The following is a 21676-nucleotide window of genomic DNA, read 5'->3' on the forward strand; positions in this document are numbered from 1 at the left end:
CCATGTGATTGGATAACGGAATAAAAATGAATGCAGGGGTCCGGTCCTAGCAGCCACGCCCCCAATCATGGGAATGGTGACATGTAATCATCCAAAGATTATGTGTCAGTGTTGGAAACATCATTATTATCAAGTTTTAATGGGAGTCTGTGGGGCTGACTCTCTGCTGGACCCCTGCTGGCTGTTAGAGGAACTGCTGTGTCGGTTTTTATCTGGATCTCTGTAGCTGAGTTTCTGAAAGCCATAAACATCTCTCACCGTCTCCGGTTTGGGAAAACACACAAACAGAATGTATTAAAACCAAGATGTGAGTCCTCTGTTGTCTGAAACACGAGACGCGTGTCTTTGAATACAACACGAGCAGCTGTGGAAACTGGCCTCGCTGTAAATACATGATGATGTTCTACACTGTAAACTGTTTGTGTGACATGTTTCTTTTAATTTTATATATATATATATATATATGTGTGTGTGTGGGGGGTTTATGATTCTGTTTTTAATGTTTACAAAAACTCTCTGTATGAAATAACATTTGTATAAATACTAAAATACTAAATGAGAAAATAAATGAAAATCATGTTTTTGAAAAGCCATAAAAATTGTCAAAATATTTTCCTAACTTCTTCCCGTTTCTTGTGTTTCCTTTTACTATGAGGCTTTTTTTGAACAACCAATCAAAGTCTGTATGTGTTCAAACTGTCCAATCACAGCATGTGTGCCTGCATGCCTGTGATGACTCAGGTGAAGAACACCTGAGGGCTTGGGGGACCGTGTCTCTCACCGGCACGCCCGAGTGAAATCAATCTGCCGCAGCGCGTCATTGTTCTGCAGGTTTAAAGCTGACCTTCTGTTGTGTTGGAGCACGATCACATGAAACACGGCTACAGTTTCAGATAACGAGGTCAGCAATCCCCGTGAGCAGGCTGCTCTAAACCCTGCTTATCACAGCTTTTCCTACTTTTGCCTCTTTGTGATATAACACAGAGGGGGTGGTCCCTGCTCTTTCAATGTGAGGTTAAATGAAGGAACCCTGTGAGAGACAAATGACTCTTCCTGCAGATGGTTTGTCTCTCCCTTGTTGCACAATCTGACTTGCAAAACACAGACCTGCAACAAACTGGTTGGGACTCTGCATTCCTGTTGGTCAGGTTCGCGATAATCATATCAAATTCTTATAGTCACAAGTCACAGTTTTCCAACATCCGGCTCCAGAACCCACATTGCTATTTAAACTGGCCTGCTTTAATGGTGCCACTGAAGTGGACTGTTTCCAGTCGCTCTCTGTAATCCCTCTCTGGCTGTGCGTCCGAACAGAAATCAAATTATTGATCAGATCATTGCATTCATACTCCAAAAATGATCCTGCTGCCAGCAGAGGCCACGCCACCGCTGGATCAGACCCTGGAGAACAACCTCAGACACAAACTGGATGGATGGATGGATGGATGATGCATAGATGGATGGATGGATGGATAGATGTGGAAGTGAGTTACACACACACACAAACAAACACACAGAAACAAACACACACACACACACACACACACACACACACACACACAGAAACACACACACAGAAACAAACACACACACACACACTTAAACAAACACACAGAAACAAACACACACACACACACACACACACACACACACACACACAGAAACACACACACAGAAACAAACACACAAACACACACACACACACACACACACACACACAGAAACACACACACAGAAACAAACACACAAACACACGCACACACACACACACACACACAGAAACATACACAGACATACACATACACACAAACAAACACACAGAAACAAACACACACACACACACACACACACACACAGAAACACACACACACACAGAAACACACACACAGAAACAAACACACAAACACACGCACACACACACACACACACACAGAAACATACACAGACATACACATACACACAAACAAACACACAGAAACAAACACACACACACACACACACACACACACAGAAACACACACACACACAGAAACAAACACACACACACACACACACTTAAACAAACACACAGAAACAAACACACACACACACACACACACACACACACAGAAACACACACACAGAAACAAACACACAAACACACACACACACACACACACACACACACACACACAGAAACACACACACAGAAACAAACACACAAACACACACACACACACACACACACACACAGAAACATACACAGACATACACATACACACAAACACAGACACAGAAACAAACACACAAACACAAACTAACACACACACACACACACACACACACACACAGAAACACACACACAGAAACAAACACACAAACACACACACACACACACACACACACACACACACACACACAGAAACACACACACAGAAACAAACACACAAACACACACACACACACAGAAACATACACAGACATACACATACACACAAACACAGACACAGAAACAAACACACAAACACAAACTAACACACACACACACACAGAAACACACACAGACATACACATACACACAGAAACACACACACAGAAACAAACACACAAACACAAACTAACACACACACACACACACACACACAGAAACACACACAGACATACACACACACACAGAAACACACACACAGAAACAAACACACAAACACACACACACACACACACACACACACACACACACAGAAACACACACACAGAAACAAACACACAAACACACACACACACACACACAGAAACACACACAGACATACACACACAGACCGCCTGTGCTTGTTGCATGTTGACATGTTGCGTGTCAAAGTGAAACCAACATTTCACACATGCAAACTTTGAAGTCAGGAAAACCAAAACCTGCAGAACCAAACTGGAGTCTGAGCTCGAGTAACACAGATCTAACACGCCGCAGCCTCTCCGAGAGCCTCGCGTGACCCTGAACGGCTGAGAGATCAATACTTACATCACTGCATCGGGCAAATGGATCTCGTCTCCATCAGCCTGAGCTTCTGAAAGCTGCTCCACACCTTTTCTTATCTCGATAAGGTTTCTAAAGAGGCGGTGTCCTCTCAAGCCTGGGTCACTGGAGAGGGCAGGAGAGGAGTGGCATCCAGCCTAAAACCGCTGCCAAGAAAGCACGCGTCTCATAAATGAATAAAGGCATACTTTAAATGCTGCTTACCTGTGCAGCACCTCAGAGTGGAACGCTACACTGCAAACACAAACTGAGGTAAAATGTGAAAACATGGTCCTACAAAACATGTTCACATCTGACAAACTAACATTTGAAACACAAATAAAGTGTGACGGGATAATTACGAGTAATGCGTGTGTGCAGGAGGCAAGGTGAAGGAGAGCGAGGCCGGGAGCGCCGGAGGTGGTGTGGAAGAGAAATGGAGTGGTGGTAAGGCAAAGCAGGACAACTGGGAGTAGGATTATTAATTTCAGAAATGTAATCACTGAATACTGTAAATACAGCACAGTGAAGTGTTCGTGTCAACATTTAAAGTGAGTAGCATTCAGCCAATCAGGTTTAGGAGCAGGTGACCGGTGCAGGTAGGCCTTTTGGCGTTCACGGTGGAAAGCTGCAGGTCCTGTAAAGAAAACTGCAGAAAAAGAAGAAACTTGTTCTCGCTCGACGGCGCACACTTTGTGTTTGTGTGCGCTGGAGCAGTACGGCTGACAGGACCTGACACGCCTGCAGTATTTACTCAGGAATGTGTAACAGTAATACATGCAGGGCGGGAGTGTGGGAGGAGCCTGAGGAGAAGGCGCTCCCCCACCAGGAATTCGAGCACGAGGTCACTGTGTTACCAGCAAAGACAAAGAGTTATTCATCACGCAGCGCTGCAGAGCACACAGAGCTAGCTGTCCTCATGATGTCACAGTGTTGCCCTCACCCCCACCGGCCACAGCAGGTGGGCGCCCCTCCCTGAGCCTGCTCCTGCCAGAGGTTCCTTCCTGTTACAAGGGGTCTCTTCCTCCTCGCTGTTGCCAAGTGTTTAGGACCGTCGGATTGTTGAGTTTCTCTCTGTAGGCGACTGTTGATTTGGTGTTGAACAGAGATGTTTCAAGGCTTTCTTATCATTTCTAAAGAAGTCTGGATCAATAGTTCGTCTTTGGACCTTTTCCTCATGTTTGTGAAGTGACTTCAGTCTGCTCTGTGTTTCAGTCAAACATAAAAAGGCTCAAAGATAAGCTGTGTTGTGTCTACAGATAAAAGATAAGTTATCGAAGAGCAAATTTAACATTTTATCTTTAGACTCTGTCAGTCACGGATGGGCCTCCGCAGAGACCCAGAGCATCCGTGGAGCAGTGTGGGATCACGCTGACAGAGAACAGGAGGCAGAAACATCCAAAGAGCTTTGGGTGTCCTTCAGGAAGCCTGGAGAACTGTTCCTGAGGATCCTCACAGAGCTGACAGAGAGCTGCTCAGAGGATGAAGATGTTCCAGCCTTTGTTGTGGCCCTCTCCTCCCTGCCTTGCTTTCAGACTCTTCTTCTTTGGTGTTTATTGGCAGCTGACAGTCAACAAACTGGTGCGTTACCTTCAGCAGCTGGTATGGAGTGTGGACCAGAAAGTCACTTAAGATTAGATCCTATCATACAGACGTGTGTGTCTAAGATAATTAGATGTGCCTGATAAGTTTCACTTCTTCAGTAAATCAGTTGTCTTCTTGTAATCATCAGAGCCATCGTGTTCACTCTGTATTGTTGAGTTTCTGTCCCGGCTACTTTCTGAATGGCTGCACTGGAAACGTACTTACAATGAACTGGAATCTGAACAAATGACTGATTTTAATGGTGTGGTGTCTTCAGCCCGGTGGACGGCTGATAACATCACAGCCGTTCCTCTGTCTGTGCTGAAAGCCCGTCACTTATCCTCAGTGTTGGTCAAGTTACTTGAAAAAAGTAATCAGTAACAAATTACTGATTACTTCCCCAGAAAAGTAATCCCGTTACTTTTCTGATTACTTATTTTCAAAAGTAATTAGTTACTCAGTTACTTTTTAAAAACACGATTTACAACCTGAATAGGTGATAGAGCGATAGATCTTTCAGCCCAATTCTACTTTTTCTGCATAATCATCATACAAAATGTAATCAAATGGAAAAGTCTCTTTTTAAAACTTGTTTTATTAGTTTTAATCTTTTAACTTTATGCATCAAGCAAAGATTTAATTATCTGCAACTTTCTCTGACTGGAAGAAATTTGTTTAACATTTAAACCTATTTTCTGCACATTCCAGCACATAAAATAAAATATTTTGTGTGTTTACACTCAGTCTTTCAAATAGATCAGAATCAGAATACTTTATTGATCCCTGGGGGAAATTATTTTTTAGATGCAAGTAAAACACAGCAGAAAATAAATAAAGTGAAAGACTCAGCGGTCCTGTTGCTCTATTTTCACCTGTAAAGCAGGAGTGGGGCAGGCGGAGGGTTACCCTGGTGCAGGTGTGCCGCGGTCAGTGGAAGAATCCGCGAGTTTCTCTGTGAGTTTCCCATTACGTCGTAGCTACTCGGTGCTTGTTGGAAGTTTAGGGGTTTTTTTCGCTGTAAAAAGAAGTTTTCTTCCCACGCACAGCGGACACTAATGTTTTTGTCACTCTTTATGGAATCAAACGCAAAGTAAGGTCAGTACTTCCACGCTTTAAACGCTGCACGCTCATACTCTCTCTGCACTCGATATATGATCCATTGTTGATCTGCACACAGCTGTTGTCACGAACGTCGCACGCAGTAACGCAGCGTTCCTACGGGAAAGTAACGGTAATCTAATTACTGTTTTTGCAATAGTAATCCCTTACTTTACTCGTTACTTGAAATAAGTAATCGGATTACAGTAACTAACGTGTTACTGCCCATCTCTGCTTATCCTGTTCCCTACGTTGATATTAAACACAATCACAGCTGCTCCCGCTCTGTTAGATATACTCTTAGATGCTGTATCAATCTGCACATGACAGCAATATTGATGAATATGTTTCTGTGCTGTTTGCCAGTTTAAAGTAAACTCCTCATTTCTCCTTTCCAACAGTGAGTCTACTGCAGCTTCTGGAAGTATCCACGGCTGTATTTCTGGTAATGACCGTTTGACTTATTGACCTGATCTATTCACAGTCCAAATAAAATGGCTCACGTCTTTTTCTTCTTTCTCCAGCCCAGCTGTTTCCCGATGATCCGCCCAGTAACTCAGTGTTAACTGTTCTCTTCTTTCTCCTGGTTCTACCTGTCTGAGTTCACCTGTACAGAGTCTCAATGCTCCGTACTGGACACGATCTAACCCGAGCCACACATGCACACACTGACCTGTATATAAGCCTCAGGCCTGTTCTGTCACGTCCACTCAAACTTCTCATGATGTTTAACACTTTCTTGCATTTGTCTGAACGTGTCATCAAACCAAACCTCAGGAAATGTTATTTCACTTCTTCTACTTTAGTTTAACGTCCTTACTTGATGTCTTTCCTTGTAAAAACATTGTTCGTACCCACTCGCGTGACCGTCCTTCAGCTTTAAAACCACTTCCTGTACCTTTCTAGTAATAAACTCCTTCCTCTCTTCCACACATGTCGCCATCATCTGCAAAAAGGGAAATCCCATTCCTCTGTCTACAACACATCATTTATCATCAGTGAAAATGATAAAATAATAAGTGACTCGCTCTGCTCCACTGTGGTGTTACATTTCCTACTATACACGTCTTTGAATACTTGTTTCCTGTCCTTACTTTATCCATCTGTGCAGTCGCCCTGATACCATCTTTAATTAGTAAACCTTGTCTCCACATCTTATCATACATGCTTTCTCAACATCATAAAACACTGCTATAATTCTTTCTTTCTTTGCTTTGGCTTTTCAAAACTCCAGTTCCAAGCTCGTGTGTTTCTACTTCTCCTAAAACCACTTTGTGATTCATGCCCCTTTGTCCTATACAGTATGTCAGCCTTGCATGCATCTTTTTCTCCATTCAAGCAGTTTGTTCTGTAGTGTTTTGCTGTTGTGTCATCTCTGCCTGGCTCGTGTGTCGGTACCACCCTCTTTTTAACGGGACCAAAAGTAGTTGGACAGTTCAAGTGTGGGCAATTCCTTCTTTATGCCAAAATACATAAGTAAATAAATAAAAGGTCTGAGTTGATTTGACAGATTGTGCTGTGAACAGAGTACATGTGGTCAAAGCAGCTCTCTATACAAGACATCCTTAAACACCATCTGAGAAACGTCTACAATCGCAGGAGTGGCAAAATCTACAGGCTGGTGCATCGTGAGGATGAAAGAAAGCACCGGTGAACAACACACCTGGACAACCACCAGCCTGTCTGTGTGGCTTTTCTGAAGGCCCTGGAGAGGAGGGTGGAGCAGCTGGGACTTCAATCAGCAGCACCTGATCCACCGGAGTCACCCAGCCCTCAGAGCTCGGGGACGATGTGGTCCTCCTCTCCGACGGGCTGTTGGCTGTTTCAATCCTCCAATCCTGCAAGAGACGTTAAAAAGACATAAATTAATGAGATTTGTTATTAGCCCCACTATCGCCCCCGTGTGGCACAGCGGGTCATTGCTGTCTGAATAAGTTCTCGTGTGTGTGTGTGCAGCAGGTTTTACTGTCCCTGTGTGATTACAGGCTGGAGTAATAACAGGCTTGCTTGGAGGAAGAACAGAAGCTGAAGCTTGGAGCTTGTTTCCTTCTCTCTCAGTGTGGGAGTCAGTCTGAATCAGACCGCTAATGATTTCATTTACAGGGCCGGACTTTTCCCCACAGCAGTCTGAGGTTTGATCATCTACAAGTCAGAATATATTCATGCTTCTGTTACACCACCCAGTTTTCCAGCTGAGCAGCAGAGACTGTTTTAATGCGCAGAGCGATGAGAGTGTTATCGACCGCATGAAGAACTTCCTGAGGACGGAGATGTACCTTTGCAAGAAGATGTAAACAACGAAAGTGAACTTCTGCACAGCTGGACTCGCTTACTGCTGGAAACTTTATGAGCTTACACTGAAACCTAATACAGTTCAGTAAGATGATGTCATTATAAATGTGTTACATCCACCTGTCAGTCAAACAGGCCACGCCCCTACTGACGGTAGAAACTATCCATGAAGAACAAAAGCAGGCTGTAAACACGTCTGCTCTTCTGCAAAGCTCGACTGACTCGTGGGCGGAGCTGTAGGTGCAGAGAACAGGAAGTGCAGTCGTTAGAGGTCACACTGCTGCGTCACCATGACTGGAACTGCTCTTCCAGCATGTTTGAGTGAGTGTTCCAGCCCATACGCTTCATATTTAATGGATGGAGTGATGAGAGTGATATTGATCCTCTGGTCTAATGTTCAGGAAGTGAGGACCGAGATCAGCTCAGGACACTTTGAACTGGTCCTTTAAGTGGTCTGGAGTAATTACTGGATCATTTCATCCTCAGTTGGATGAAACTCAAAGAGAAATTTGTACAAATCAAACCAGAAACTCCCACAAACTGTCTGAAAAGGAAACAGTCCCTGTGAGCAGGGAGGACATGGACCACAGGAGCTCAGCCCTGCTTCAGGCTGACAGTCAGAGCGCCACGGTTACCGGGGAAACACTGTCACAGAACCAGCTTTCTGATTGGCTGTCCTAAATACAACGTTTGAGTGGCAGGTGGGCAGAGCTTTATTTATACAGCGCCAAATCACAACAGTCACCTCGAGGCACTTTAAGGTCGACCCTACAATATTCCAACAATCATATGACCCCCTATGAGCGACAGTGGGGAGGAAAAACTCCCTTTAACAGGAAGAAACCTCAGGCAGAACTAGGCTCAGGGAGGGGCGGCAGAAGCTTTGAGCATGAGATGGCCTCATGAGCCATCTCTCTATGACATCATCCAGAGCCAAGAGTAGAAAAAAGGGTGTGAAACTGAGTGCTGGGCCCACAGCGACCAGTGGACACACACATCCATACGTTATAACTGCAGAGTCGTTACCCTACAATACGAAGCGCCCTGTGTGTTGTTGTGGTTTAAACTGAATCACTGAAATGAGCATCCACAGTGTGACAGTACATGTTTAGGTCCCGGGTTAGACAAGTTCAAACTAAACCTGCCCCAACAAGCCTGACATTCAAATACAAAACGTAGAAATGAAATGTTGTGGGAATGTATTAATCCGCAGGGCATACAAATCCCAGCTGGCACAGTCTGAGCGATTTGTCCCGACACGGCCACCTGAGTCATGTTCAGTCAAACAGCAGCAGGGGCCGTCTAATTGCTGGAAACGTTTGAGTCCAGCGTCAGTGTTTGTGTTTGGATGGATTTCATGCTCACACAGAAGAAGCCTGTTCTTTTATTGGAAGTTCTCCAGATGAAGGTGTATGTACAGCATATGTAAGTTGAATAAGGAAGCTCTATGGTTTCAGGTGCGTCCGCCCTCAGGTGTCTAAGCCTGGGATCACTTCCACTCTCTGCATCTTTCAGCCTCCGGCAGGCTCTACGTTGTGTCGGCCATCAGCGGCCTCGTCGCAGCCTCCATCTCTACCCCTTGCTAACCACACCTTCCCCAGTATCTCACTCTAATGGTGCTCATGCGTGCTTTGCTTGTGCCATGCATTACTGGTTACGTGCACGTGCTTCCTGTAGAACTCCTGCATCAGTAAGAGAGCTTTTCCTTTCTTTGAGCTCAATGCCTGTCATTGCCGGGTTCTGCTCCGCTGAGGCGGGCCATCGGAGTCTAACCTCTATCTAAATTCTGTGTATCAATAAATCATTTCTCTCCATAACAACCTACAGATGTGGAGGAAGCACCGGCCTACACGTGATGAAGCTCTACCGCAGACAGGTGATTGTCCAGGTGAGTAAAACCAATCTGAAGACCTTCAACTGCTGGATACGCTAATTATTAGAACATGTAAACACAAGAGTCATTTAACTTGACAGAAAATACTGTGCAAAAGTCTTGAGCCACCCCTAATTTTTAAATCCTGCTTTGACGATCTTTCTGAAAGTCACTGGCTGTGAAGGCGGCTGCTGTTGGATTTCCTTCTGAGAGCAGATAGCTGTTTAAAGGTACCCTCAATAATTAGTTGAGTTTATAGAAAAAAGATATTGTACTCATGAATAAACATCCTATAATTAAAGTTATCGTTTACTAAAAATGCTGAGGAGCGGGTCTGCCGTTTGAGGAGCCGCCATGTTTCCCTGTTGTATTTGACTGCAGCAGCCGGGAGGGGCGTCTCCCACCAAAGGTGGAGGTGAAGAGAATCCGTAGGCTTTGGATGCTGCGCAGGGACATTTACATCCATGTCTGCAGCTTCAGACTTGAGATATGAACTCATGCTTATGATTTATCATCTGAGAACGTGTCCCCTCATCAAAGAAATGAAAACGTGAAAGTTACCACATCATCATCTGCACCTAATAAAACGTCACCAAGCCTCATCTCCTGAACTGAGGTCAGAATTATTCTTCGAAGCAGCAGATTAATATGAGCCTGAGCTCAGGTTATTGCTGCTGGCCTCCACAGCAGTCCCAGTTTCTCCTCTGGGGAAACAAACTGGTCTCTCTGAGCAAACATGTGCCATCCCAGCGCCGCAGCATCGCTGAGCGGCTGCAGCAGACGGAGCGAGGCCCAGTGCCTTTAATGTGCACTCCATCTTTAGCTTCACAGCTGCGTGCACACCACATTCATCGTGACCTTTCACCTGCTCTTGTCATGACTCCCACCAGCTTCTCCTGAAAAAGGCGAACTTACCGAATCATTACACCACATTTATTTCTGGAAGCAGTGTTGCATCATGTGACGTCTGCATTTGCATATTTGAGGAAATGATGCGTGTGATTAATCACCGACTGACAGCCTGAGGGGGCGTGTCACTGATTTATTGCCTTTTACAGTCATTGTCACATCCTTTGAATCTGACAGTGTCGCAATCTAAAGCCAGCATGTGTGTCATGTTCAGTAAACTGCACCAATTTAACGTGAAATGCAGAGTCGGACCTTTGATCTGTTTCTTCATAATTCTGCAGAAAACCTTCAAAGCTCGTGTCATCAAAGGTCTCCTGCTCACCACGCTTTCATCTTCCTGGGTTCCTTCTGGTTCCTTCTAGTACAGTGCTGTGCAAAAGTCTTCATCTGCCCCTCATTTCTTTCTGTTTTGCAGTAAAGTATGAAATACGTGCAGAGATTTATTCAGACATTCATGTGTATTTAGTTAAAAACAGAGTTTGAATATTTTAATCTGGAGCTCAGTGTGAGCTCTGTGAGGATCCTCGGGAACAGTTCTCCGGGCTTCCTGAAGGACGCCGGCGTGTTCGCTGTCAGGATGAAGCTTCAGTGATGCTGAGGCTCTGATAGTTCCCCCGTGTGTTTCTGTCCAGGCGTGCTTCCCTGCGCTGGCGGCGTGTTTGGATCGTTGCCGTGCTGAAACATGAAGCTGCTGTCAGTCAGATGTTTGTGATGGTTTTGGTGCTGGATTCAAATCTGATAGCAAATTTTCATTTTGTCAGTTTTGACAATATCTCAGATCTGCAGCTCCGAACGTCGACAGACGTCTGCGCATCGCGTTTGTGATCAGATGATCACACATGAAGAGGAGCTGTGGTCACGGCTGTGTGAAGAGCCGATATGAGAGGATTCAGCTGAACTGGAACTAAGCCACACCCTGCGTGGGTCACATGACACGTGGTGCAGAAGTACATATACTCTTCAGTGAAGTAGAAGTACACGTGTGTGATAAAAAAGTACCAACTGTGACCGCACCACAGCGCAGCGGGCTGACCTTTGACCTGCAGGCAGCTGTGTTTGGATTCTTTCACTGTTTGCAGGAGTTTCAGTAGATCATCATCTTCATCGTGAAGAGGAAACCTGCGACGCTCTAAGAGACAGATATCAAACCTGTGCTTTGGTGTGTTTGACCTCTCAGGACAGAAATGTGTTCAGATATTTATGTGTCTGAGACCGTTTCTATTAAAGCGCCACCGAGAACGCTGAATCTGCAGGCGGAGATGTTTTCTGTTCTTAGCTTTATTCACAGATGCAGTGAAGAAGTGTCAGGAGCAGAGAGACGTGCGGTAAAGACGGCGGACTCGAGCCCGGGCCGGCCGCTCTCAGCCGTACAGCCCGAGCTCGAGCCTTATTATTAATAATTATATTTGTATTATTGTTGCCATATCAGCCTCCAGGAGCCCAAAATAAAAAATGACAGATGATGAATAAAGATGACATCATGCTTGTCTGGTGGTTTTCACTGCAGAGGACGCAGCGAAACATTTTATTATTGCTGTCAAACACAAACGTCTGTGACTCACGTCCTCCACGCCGTAACTTGTCATGTTGCTATTAAAGAAACCAGTGACTGTAAGTGAACGAGCCGTGGGCGTCGACCAGCAGGAGGAGGCACTCACAGGAGCAGCCTGCTGATGTCACTTCCTGCTCTTTGGAAAATTTGTTTGTGCAACATTTTCTGCTGAAACCTGCGAGTCAGCATCGTGCATCCTGTTCCCAGCAGCGCCATCTGATTCCCTCACACAGGTACACAAACCCACAGGAGAGGAGGAGGAGGAGGAAGGCGTGAACATGGCCGAGCGCCTCCTCGGGTTAACGGCTTCTCTCCTCACTGAAAAACGCAACTGTCCCAGCCCGGCTCGCTGTCACGACACCACGCTACAGCGGGCCGCCATCAAAAAGCTCCAGTCACAGCTGATCACATGGTCACATGGTTTTATTTATGACCCTGTTCCCACGGCTGTGATCACTCCATCATGTTTCTCACTAACATCAGCCTGGTGGAGGGAAGTTCAGGTACATTTTCATCCATAGCTGTCAAGTTAACATGCATCTGCCATTTCATTAGGTACACCTGGTAGCTTACGCAGGCTTTAAAACTCCCCAACATGTTAGCAGCTGCTACGCTGGAAGTCCTCATTCTCACTGATTCAGGTGAGTTTGATGACAGTGCTCACAGGCAGCGTGATGGAGAAGATGAAGAAAAGTGCTGTAAACAGTTTACTGTCTTTGTGGATTTTAGAAATAAACTTGATCTTAAGTCAGTTTAGTGTCAGTGAGTTTCCACAGTCAGTCTGACTTTGGTTTCTCTTTGTTTCAGTCTTTATTATTGTTGTGTGGACGGCTTGTGTCAGACGGAGAGTCAGTGCATGTATTACAAGAAAAAGACCTTTCAGTAAGCACGTCCATCAGACTTCTGCAGCGTCCTCTAAAGCTGGACTCTTTCCTCCTGCCGAGGCCACTCGGGGTTAAATAAAGACCCGTTTGCATCACACAGCTAAAGAGCAGAAGTTTCAGTTCTTTTAATGAACTTCATCATCTGAATTATCTTTTGAGGAAAACCTCATAACCTCCAGAGATAACCCAGTCATGACGTCTACTCTGAAGCACCACCAGCTGAACTGCCTTTCATTCAGAGTTTCCTACACTGTTTGTGCATCACACCTTATTTTTGAATGAAGAATCATTATCATTGATAGGAACAGGTCAGGATCACTTTAAATCCATCCTAACGATTATTTTTAAAGGACACAGAGCTGCGTTTGCTGCTTTTCACTCATGGGTGCAGCGCTATATTAATGGGGAGGAGGATTTGTATGTAGGGAATGAAATACTGTTGAACCACGTGTGAAATAAATAAATAAATAAATGTCACATTAAGGAACGACTCGCTCCAACTTCCACATTCTTACCTGCTGATGTGAACACGCCTGCCTCAGCTGTGGCTTTCCTTAGTCTGCACTGCCCTCTGCTGGCTGCCCTCTGTTACTGCAGCATCCCTGCAGGTGTCCTCATGAATGATGTCAGAGGTGATTTCTGTCCCATCACATGTGACGGGGCTCATTTCTGCTCACAGTCACTAACCTGCTGTTGTCGTGGCAACGTGGCTGGATGTAAACGCTCTCTGCTGGGTTCTGGCTTTGATGGAGAACGTGCACAAATAAAATAAAAATGCAGGATTAGAGTTAAAGCTGAAAGAAAGACACCAGGAACTCAACCTCGTCCACCCGGCTCACGCTGCATCCGTGGCTGCTGTTACACTTGATGTGCGCGTCCACAGGACATTCCTAACCGGCGTTAAACGAATTCCCCATCCCTCGAGTTCTGAATGAACAGCTGATCACAAAAACATGGAATATTGGGAATCAAACAACAAAACAAACCCTGTGTGCTGCTCCGTGACCAGCAGCCCAACCCCACCTTCACCTCCTCCACCCGGGGCACCTCAACACACCTTTCAGTTTTTTATTTATTTATTCCAAACATGAGTCTATATATTGAACATCAGAGGGCGGCACCCCTCCTACAGTCACCCCACAAGTCAATATCAATAATAATAATAATAATGATAACAAGAGAATCAATAATGTCCTGCTGATCTGAGGAGAAAACATCAGGAAACACACACACGCACACACACACACACGCGCACACACACACGCACACGCGCACGCACACGCACACACGCACGCACGCACACACGCACACACACGCACGCGCACACGCGCACACACGCACACGCACACACACACGCACACACACGCACACATACACACACACGCACACACACACACACACACACGCACACGCGCACGCGCACACGCGCACACACGCACACGCACACACACACGCACACACACGCACACATGCGCACACGCGCACACGCACACACACACGCACACACACGCACACACGCACACACGCACACACGCACGCACGCACACACGCACACACACACACACGCACACGCACACGCACACACACACACGCACACACACGCACACACACGCGCACACACACGCACGCACACACGCACACACACACGCACACACACACGCGCACGCACGCACGCACACACGCACACACGCACACACACACACGCACGCACACGCACACGCACACACACGCACGCACACACGCACACACGCACACACACACACACACACGCACACACACACACGCACACACACACGCACGCACACACACACACGCACACACACACACGCACACACGCACACACACACACACACACACACGCACACACACACACACGCGCACACGCACGCACACACACACACACACACACACGCACTCTTTCTCTTCAGCTGCTGCTTCACTTCCTGCATGTCAACAAACTATAATTATATATTTTGTAATTGTAACTTTATATTTTCTTTTTTATAAAAAGGAAAAAAATGATAACAAAAATAAAATAAAATAAAAATATAAAAATGATGTTATAAAATACAAATAAAATGATTAAATGATAAAACAAATACAGATGTGTGTAACAACTGCAGCAGCTGTTCGTTCATTTCATAGTAAAAAAGGGAAAAAGTCAACAGGTTGTTTTTTTGTACAGCAGGTCCAAATTATTCAGCGATGGAGCTCAGCGCCGCCGGCAGCTGACAGGTGACCTTTAGAAATGAGACAACTCGGCGATCAGATCGCTGTGACATCAGCTTCAGGATCGGGACGAGGAGGAGGAGAAGCTCCTCTGATTGGACAACAGGACAGGAAATACAATCACAGACTTAGTTTTTCTTCTTCTCCACTTTGTGTGAGTGTGTGTATCTGTAGCGTTTCGTCTATACAAACACCTGGATCAGTATCAAACCTCAGTCTGTCTGAGTCCTCGTTGCTCGGCATGGAGTGAGACGATTGGCTGAGGGTGGGTCGGCCTCAGACAGTCACTTCCTGTTTGTCTGCTTAATTTCCAAAAGGTAAAAAGTCCGTGAGTAGTCCTCCATCCCCAGAGCGGGTCAATCCGCTCACCCCCGTAAAGGTTTGGTGCAGTCCACTGACGTGTCTTTGCTTTAATGGATGACCCCCACAAACGGGTCAGAATGGTTTCCTCCTTTGACCCCTGCTGGAGAGCCAGTTTAGACCAGTACAGCTTTGGGGTCAATGTGTTTGTGACCTTTGACCCCACAGACAGCATCCTTAGGCTCAGTCGTGTCCGCTGAGTAAGTCTGTCGGTGGGTGTGTCGGGGTCTTGTTGGGGGGCAGCGGCCGGGGCGGGGGCACAGGTTTGTTTTTGTACCGCTGCGGGCTTGCCACGCCCCCGTCGCTGTCAGCTCTGTCCGTCGGCATCGGGGGAGGGGGCGGCGGAAGGCGGGGCAGCGACATGGAGCCGTGGTGATAATGGAGATGATGGTGAGCGCTGTGACGGGGGTGAAGGCCTGTCATCGCCACTGAGGGCGGGACCCGGGAGCAGGAGGAGGCGGAGGAGGACGAGGAGGGCGGAGGGGGTGGGGTAAGCGCGGCCGGTCGCAGGCTCTGGATCCGCCGGCACTCCTGGCAGATGCGTACGTGACTGCAGGCCTGCAGGAAGCTGCGCGGGGGGGCGGGCGGAGCCACTAGGGCTGACGCAGGAGGGGGGGTGGTGGTAGAGGTTTTGGTGCCCAGCGGGTCCTCCAGGAGCCTCTGTGGCCCCGGGCCCAGATCGGGGCATCCTCCCATCCCGACCCCTGCCAACCCGCCCGTCATTGGGCCGGCGCCACTGTACAGTTTCCCGTTGCTGAGACGCATCTCTCGAATCAGGCGGATGGGGCGGGGACCGGCCAGAGTCAGGCGGGATGGGTGACGTAGGACTCCGCCCCCAGTGCTGGTCAGGGGTCGGCGCCGACGGGATCTAGAATTCTTCTTACAGGATACGGCATTACGGAACTCCGTCAGCATCTCCTGACAGACGGAAACCTGAGAGAGAGAGCAAAGGCACTCAGCTACACCCTTCACACTCTGATGGAGGCCCCCAAACTCCAGCTACACCCTTCACATTCTGATGGAGGTCCCCCAAACTCCAGCTACACCCTTCACACTCTGATGGAGGCCCCCAAACTCCAGCTACACCCTTCACATTCTGATGGAGGCCCCCCAAACCCCAGCTACACCCTTCACACTCTGATGGAGGCCCCCCAAACTCCAGCTACACCCTTCACACTCTGATGGAGGCCCCCCAAACCCCAGCTACACCCTTCACACTCTGATGGAGGTCCCCCAAACCCCAGCTACACCCTTCACACTCTGATGGAGGCCCCCCAAACTCCAGCTACACCCTTCACACTCTGATGGAGGCCCCCCAAACTCCAGCTACACCCTTCACATTCTGATGGAGGCCCCCAAACTCCAGCTACACCCTTCACATTCTGATGGAGGTCCCCCAAACTCCAGCTACACCCTTCACACTCTGATGGAGGCCCCCAAACCCCAGCTACACCCTTCACACTCTGATGGAGGTCCCCCAAACCCCAGCTACACCCTTCACACTCTGATGGAGGTCCCCCAAACCCCAGCTACACCCTTCACACTCTGATGGAGGTCCCCCAAACCCCAGATACACCCTTCACACTCTGATGGAGGTCCCCCAAACCCCAGCTACACCCTTCACACTCTGATGGAGGTCCCCCAAACCCCAGCTACACCCTTCACACTCTGATGGAGGCCCCCAAACCCCAGCTACACCCTTCACGCTCTGATGGAGGCTGTCTATCAGCTGCTGGGAATAAAGGAAGCAGTGGCCCTGGAGCTGCACCTTCTCTTTGTTACGTGCAGACTGAACTACTGCAATTCTTTGTACTTTGGTCTGGACTTTGGTCTGGACCAGGCCTCTCTTTATGTCTCCAGCTGGTCCAAAATGCAGCCGCTCGTCTGCTAACTGGCACTAAACGTTAGGAGCATGTAACCCCAGTTTTAGCGTCTCCACACTGGCTCCCTGTTCCTTACAGGATCCAATTTAAAGTCGTACTTTTTGTTTTTAAGGTGCTTATTGGCTGAGCCCCTTTATGCTCCAGAGAAAACCATGAGGTCCAGTTAAAACCAAGTTATCCACGGACTAAGCTTCTCATCGTGACAGAGCCTTCTCTGTGGCAGGTCCAGGACTTTGCAATAGTCTTCCCTTAAATATTAGATGTGCACAAACACTTGATCAATTTAACTCGCTACTGAAGACACATTTTATGGTCTGGCTTTAACCACTTTAACATTTTGGTTTTAACAGCCTTAGTTGTTGTTTTAGTTGTTTTTATTGACTCTTTTTTTTTCTATATTTTACTGCATCATTGTTTTACATTTTATTTGTTTTAGTGGTATTTTACATTGTTAAGCTCTTTGCGCAGCACTGACTGGAAATGTGCAGCATAAATAAACTTGACCTTGTGGAGCACGTTTGTATCAGTGTACAGATGCTCTGCAGTGCTCACGTCTGCCCAGTGTAATCTGTAAGTGTGTGTGTGTGTGTGCGATGGTGTACCTCGTCCGTCTCGGCGGTGCGGCGTGTCGACCACACAAACTCCATGATGGCCACAAAGACGGCAATGATGAGGCCGCAAATCAGAACCACAAAGATCCCGCCGATGTTCTCCATGCCGAGCCCTGAAACGCAGCGATGGACACATCACAGATCGATTCACCTACACCGGTCTACCAGCCTGAGGACTGTTTCCAAACACAGCGTGCTCTCCATCAGCAACAACGGGCCAGGCTTAAAACAACCGATATTTTATGCCATTTAACCTGTTTGATGGCATAAAATGTGGAGTTGTTGGCGTGAGACGCCTCAGAAGGAGGAGACAAATACACAATAACAGCGAAGGCGGAGGACAAAGTCATTTGTTATTTTGTTATATCAATGAGGAAAAGACAGGCGGCACAGGAAAGGAGACGCCCGATAAAAACTTCCTGTTTACGTGTCATCGTGGTAAGGCTTCACTGACATGAGCGAGGAGCACGGTTGTGTCCTAGGCAGGAATCTTTCCATCAAACAGAAACAGGAAATGATGTTTTTACGTTAAATGATCACGCTACGATGACACTGACCTTTGGCCCTGTGGTCCTCCTCTTTGGGGCACTGTCCTCCCTCCCACCAGCGTCTCTTCAGGATCTCCAGCCTGTTGCTCTCCTGCAGCTGCAGTATTCCCAGAGTGATCTCGTCTCTATACGGAGAGCCTGACGAGGAGCAGAAGTCATATTCAGCATCTAAAGACACACATGAAGCTACTCAACCTGGGCTAAATGACACTATATGAGCCTTACGATGTGTCTGCCATCGATCTGAAAGGAGGTGGAAGAAAGGTAGGCTTCAGATGTCCTACGACATCCTTTGTAGGAGCCGCTCTCTAGACCAGAACTCTGTTGAGGCAGCTCAAGCAGCTTTCCTGTCAGATATTACTGAGACTAACAGCCACAACCCCCGAATGTTATTCAAAATGTTTAACTCCGTGATAAATCCCTGTCCTGGATCGTCGAGCTCGGCCTCTCAGGCTCTCTGTGAGCAATTTCTTAATCATTTTAGTGGAAAAGTTTTATTACTGAAGGCTTCACACTCTCTTGTGTTGAATCCTGTTCTGGTTTTAGAGTGCATGTCCACCTTTTCTCACTTTGGGAACCGTTGGGCTCCATATTTGAAAAATACAATATTTCTTATCCACTCTTTTGTGACGTCCAGGTTAGACTATTGCAATTCTCTCTACTGTGGTCTCCAATCCATCTCTATTTGAAAGCTGCAGCTCGTTCAAAATGCTGCGGCTCGGCTTCTGACTGGAGCTAGAAAATTTGCTCCTATCACTCCGGCTCTTGTTGATCTACACTGATTACCAATCAAATATCGCATTGAGTTTAACATTTTGCTACTCACTTTTAAAATCCTGAATAATATTGCGCCCAGTTACCTCACTGACCTCCTCAAGCTGCACACTCCTTGTCGTACATTAAGATCACCAACCTAAGTTTAGACTGAAGACCAGAGGCGACCCTTTGCTTCAGCTGCACCCAACCTTTGCAGCCTCCCTGCTTCTATTCGAGCCTCGGACTCTATCCAGTCCTTTAAATCAAGATTGAAAGCATACTTATTTAACCTGGCTGTCCTGACCAGTTAACACCCTTTTTACACTTTTTATTAAATGTATTATTTTATCATTAATTTCACTGCAGTTTTTATCTTCGTAGATATTTCGCACTCACGATTGACCTTCCCTCTGTGTTGAGGTTTGATGCCTATTTTATTTAACTCTTCTGTTCTATTAATGCCTCCATCCTGTCTGTTAGTGCCCGATCTGTACTCTGTTATTGACTTATGTTGTTTCTCCGTATTACTGCGAAGCCTTCGGGATTTTAAATGTGCTATATAAATAAAACTGTATTGTATTGTACTTCCGAACAGGAAGTAGTTTCCTTCAGATGCACTCCTGGACACAGCCTGTATGCCATCACAGACGTACAGTTCACTGCAGTTTTATTTATATAGCATCAAATCCTACCAACGGTCACCTCGGTGCTTTGAGGCACCACCAGAAACAATCGGACGACCGCCAACAGGCGTGTTTGTGAGCAGACTCAGACTGAGCTCATCCAATCTGATGCTGGATAAACGTGAGCTAAACCTTGGATCAAACCACCAACCCGAGACTGATCTAAGCCTCTGCCTGACACACACACCAGCTGTGGCCCTGAGTCCACTTTCAGCTTCCAGGCGTGTGATGTCTAACACTGTCCTGCACTGGTGAACTTTCAGAGCCTGCACAGATGATCAGAAGAGCCTGTGGATGGATGAAACTTTTTATGGGTTTATCTTGTTTATCGAATCATGTTTGCATGACCACACAAGACGGGGTCATCGTTCTGCACAACTTTCAGCGTCTGTGGATTTCTGTTTCACGTCTGTGGGAACCAACCAGGCTGCACATAGCTGCACTCGGTGTCGCGGCGTCCTGATGCACTAAACTGGCTTTGAAGACGAGCTGCCGGCTGGTGTTCCTCTTTCAAAGGCAGCGAGACAAATCCAATCTTAGGTGGGCTGTGAATGAAAACAGAGGGCTGGTGCTAATGGCGGAGCTCACCTGCTATCAGGTAAACGTGCTGATGTGGAGGCGGCGGCCTCATAAACAGCGACACAACGACAACGCGAGCAGTTGCACCTTTTATACAAATCGCCGCTGCTGTCCGCAGTCTCGTTTCCACCGGAGCTCCAGATGTGTTGGAGGCAGCGGGCGGCGACACCGGAGCTCTGGACGGGACCCTGCAGCACGATGTAATCCCCTAATCTCTCCAGACTGCAGGTTGTTTACTGAACAGACTCACGTTCAATCCTCAGTAAAGATTTATTGACAGCTTGCAGGCTGACACTTATCAGCAGACACACACTAACTGAACCCTCCACACCGTCACTTCTGCTGTTTCTGCAGCCGTGGGTCAGCAGAGGTGGCTTTGATTGGCTTTAGGGACAATAGGCAAAGCATATGCTGTAAACACAAGATGGACACAGCCTCTTTGACAGCTCTCACTACTTTGTTTTTCAGCTCGGTGCTCTACGCATTTGCTCTGATCCTCCTGCAGTTTTTTGCAGGTTGGTGAAACTCTAAGCCGTCTCTGAGATACTCGTTTTATACTGGATCATGTGATGGACCTGCTGTAAAATAACCTGATCAGCTGCTAATGTATTTGCTCTGTTACTTGTCGTGGTGACGGGGGAACCCGACCGAGCCCTGCAGTCACCCCGCCACAGCATTTTGCTCCTCTAGGGTCTCCCGGGCAAACAGCAGGGGCAGATTCAATCGAAATCCACAGACTGTGGGTGTGGAGCTCACCAATCCGGTCACATTTAACTGTGTCATGGTTCATCTGACACTTTAAACCTGCCCTGAGGCAAGAGATTGTTTGTTTTCATCATCAAACAA

At 47.0% G+C, this 21676-nt stretch overlaps 1 protein-coding gene across 2 annotated transcripts in view; it reads right to left on the minus strand.

The window, feature by feature from the left end:
• Positions 1-14239: 14239 nt before the first annotated feature.
• Positions 14240-21676, minus strand: part of LOC146548458 (glutamate receptor ionotropic, kainate 5-like) — a 216750-nt gene continuing 209313 nt past the window's right edge. For both annotated transcript variants that reach the window (XM_085261542.1, XM_085261541.1), the window contains exons 19-21: positions 18822-18950; positions 18256-18377; positions 14240-16703 (exon numbers count right to left, since the gene is read on the minus strand). In XM_085261542.1, the coding sequence (XP_085117668.1) occupies positions 15954-16703; positions 18256-18377; positions 18822-18950 (1001 nt within the window). In that variant the 3' untranslated portion in view covers positions 14240-15953. The remainder of the gene's footprint in view (positions 16704-18255; positions 18378-18821; positions 18951-21676) is intronic.

This window comes from Mchenga conophoros, linkage group LG22, assembly GCF_057382185.1.
Source record: "Mchenga conophoros isolate Kocher_MC1m ecotype Shallow Benthic linkage group LG22, M_conophoros_male_GT1.1, whole genome shotgun sequence".
NCBI classification, from domain to species: Eukaryota; Metazoa; Chordata; class Actinopteri; order Cichliformes; family Cichlidae; genus Mchenga; species Mchenga conophoros.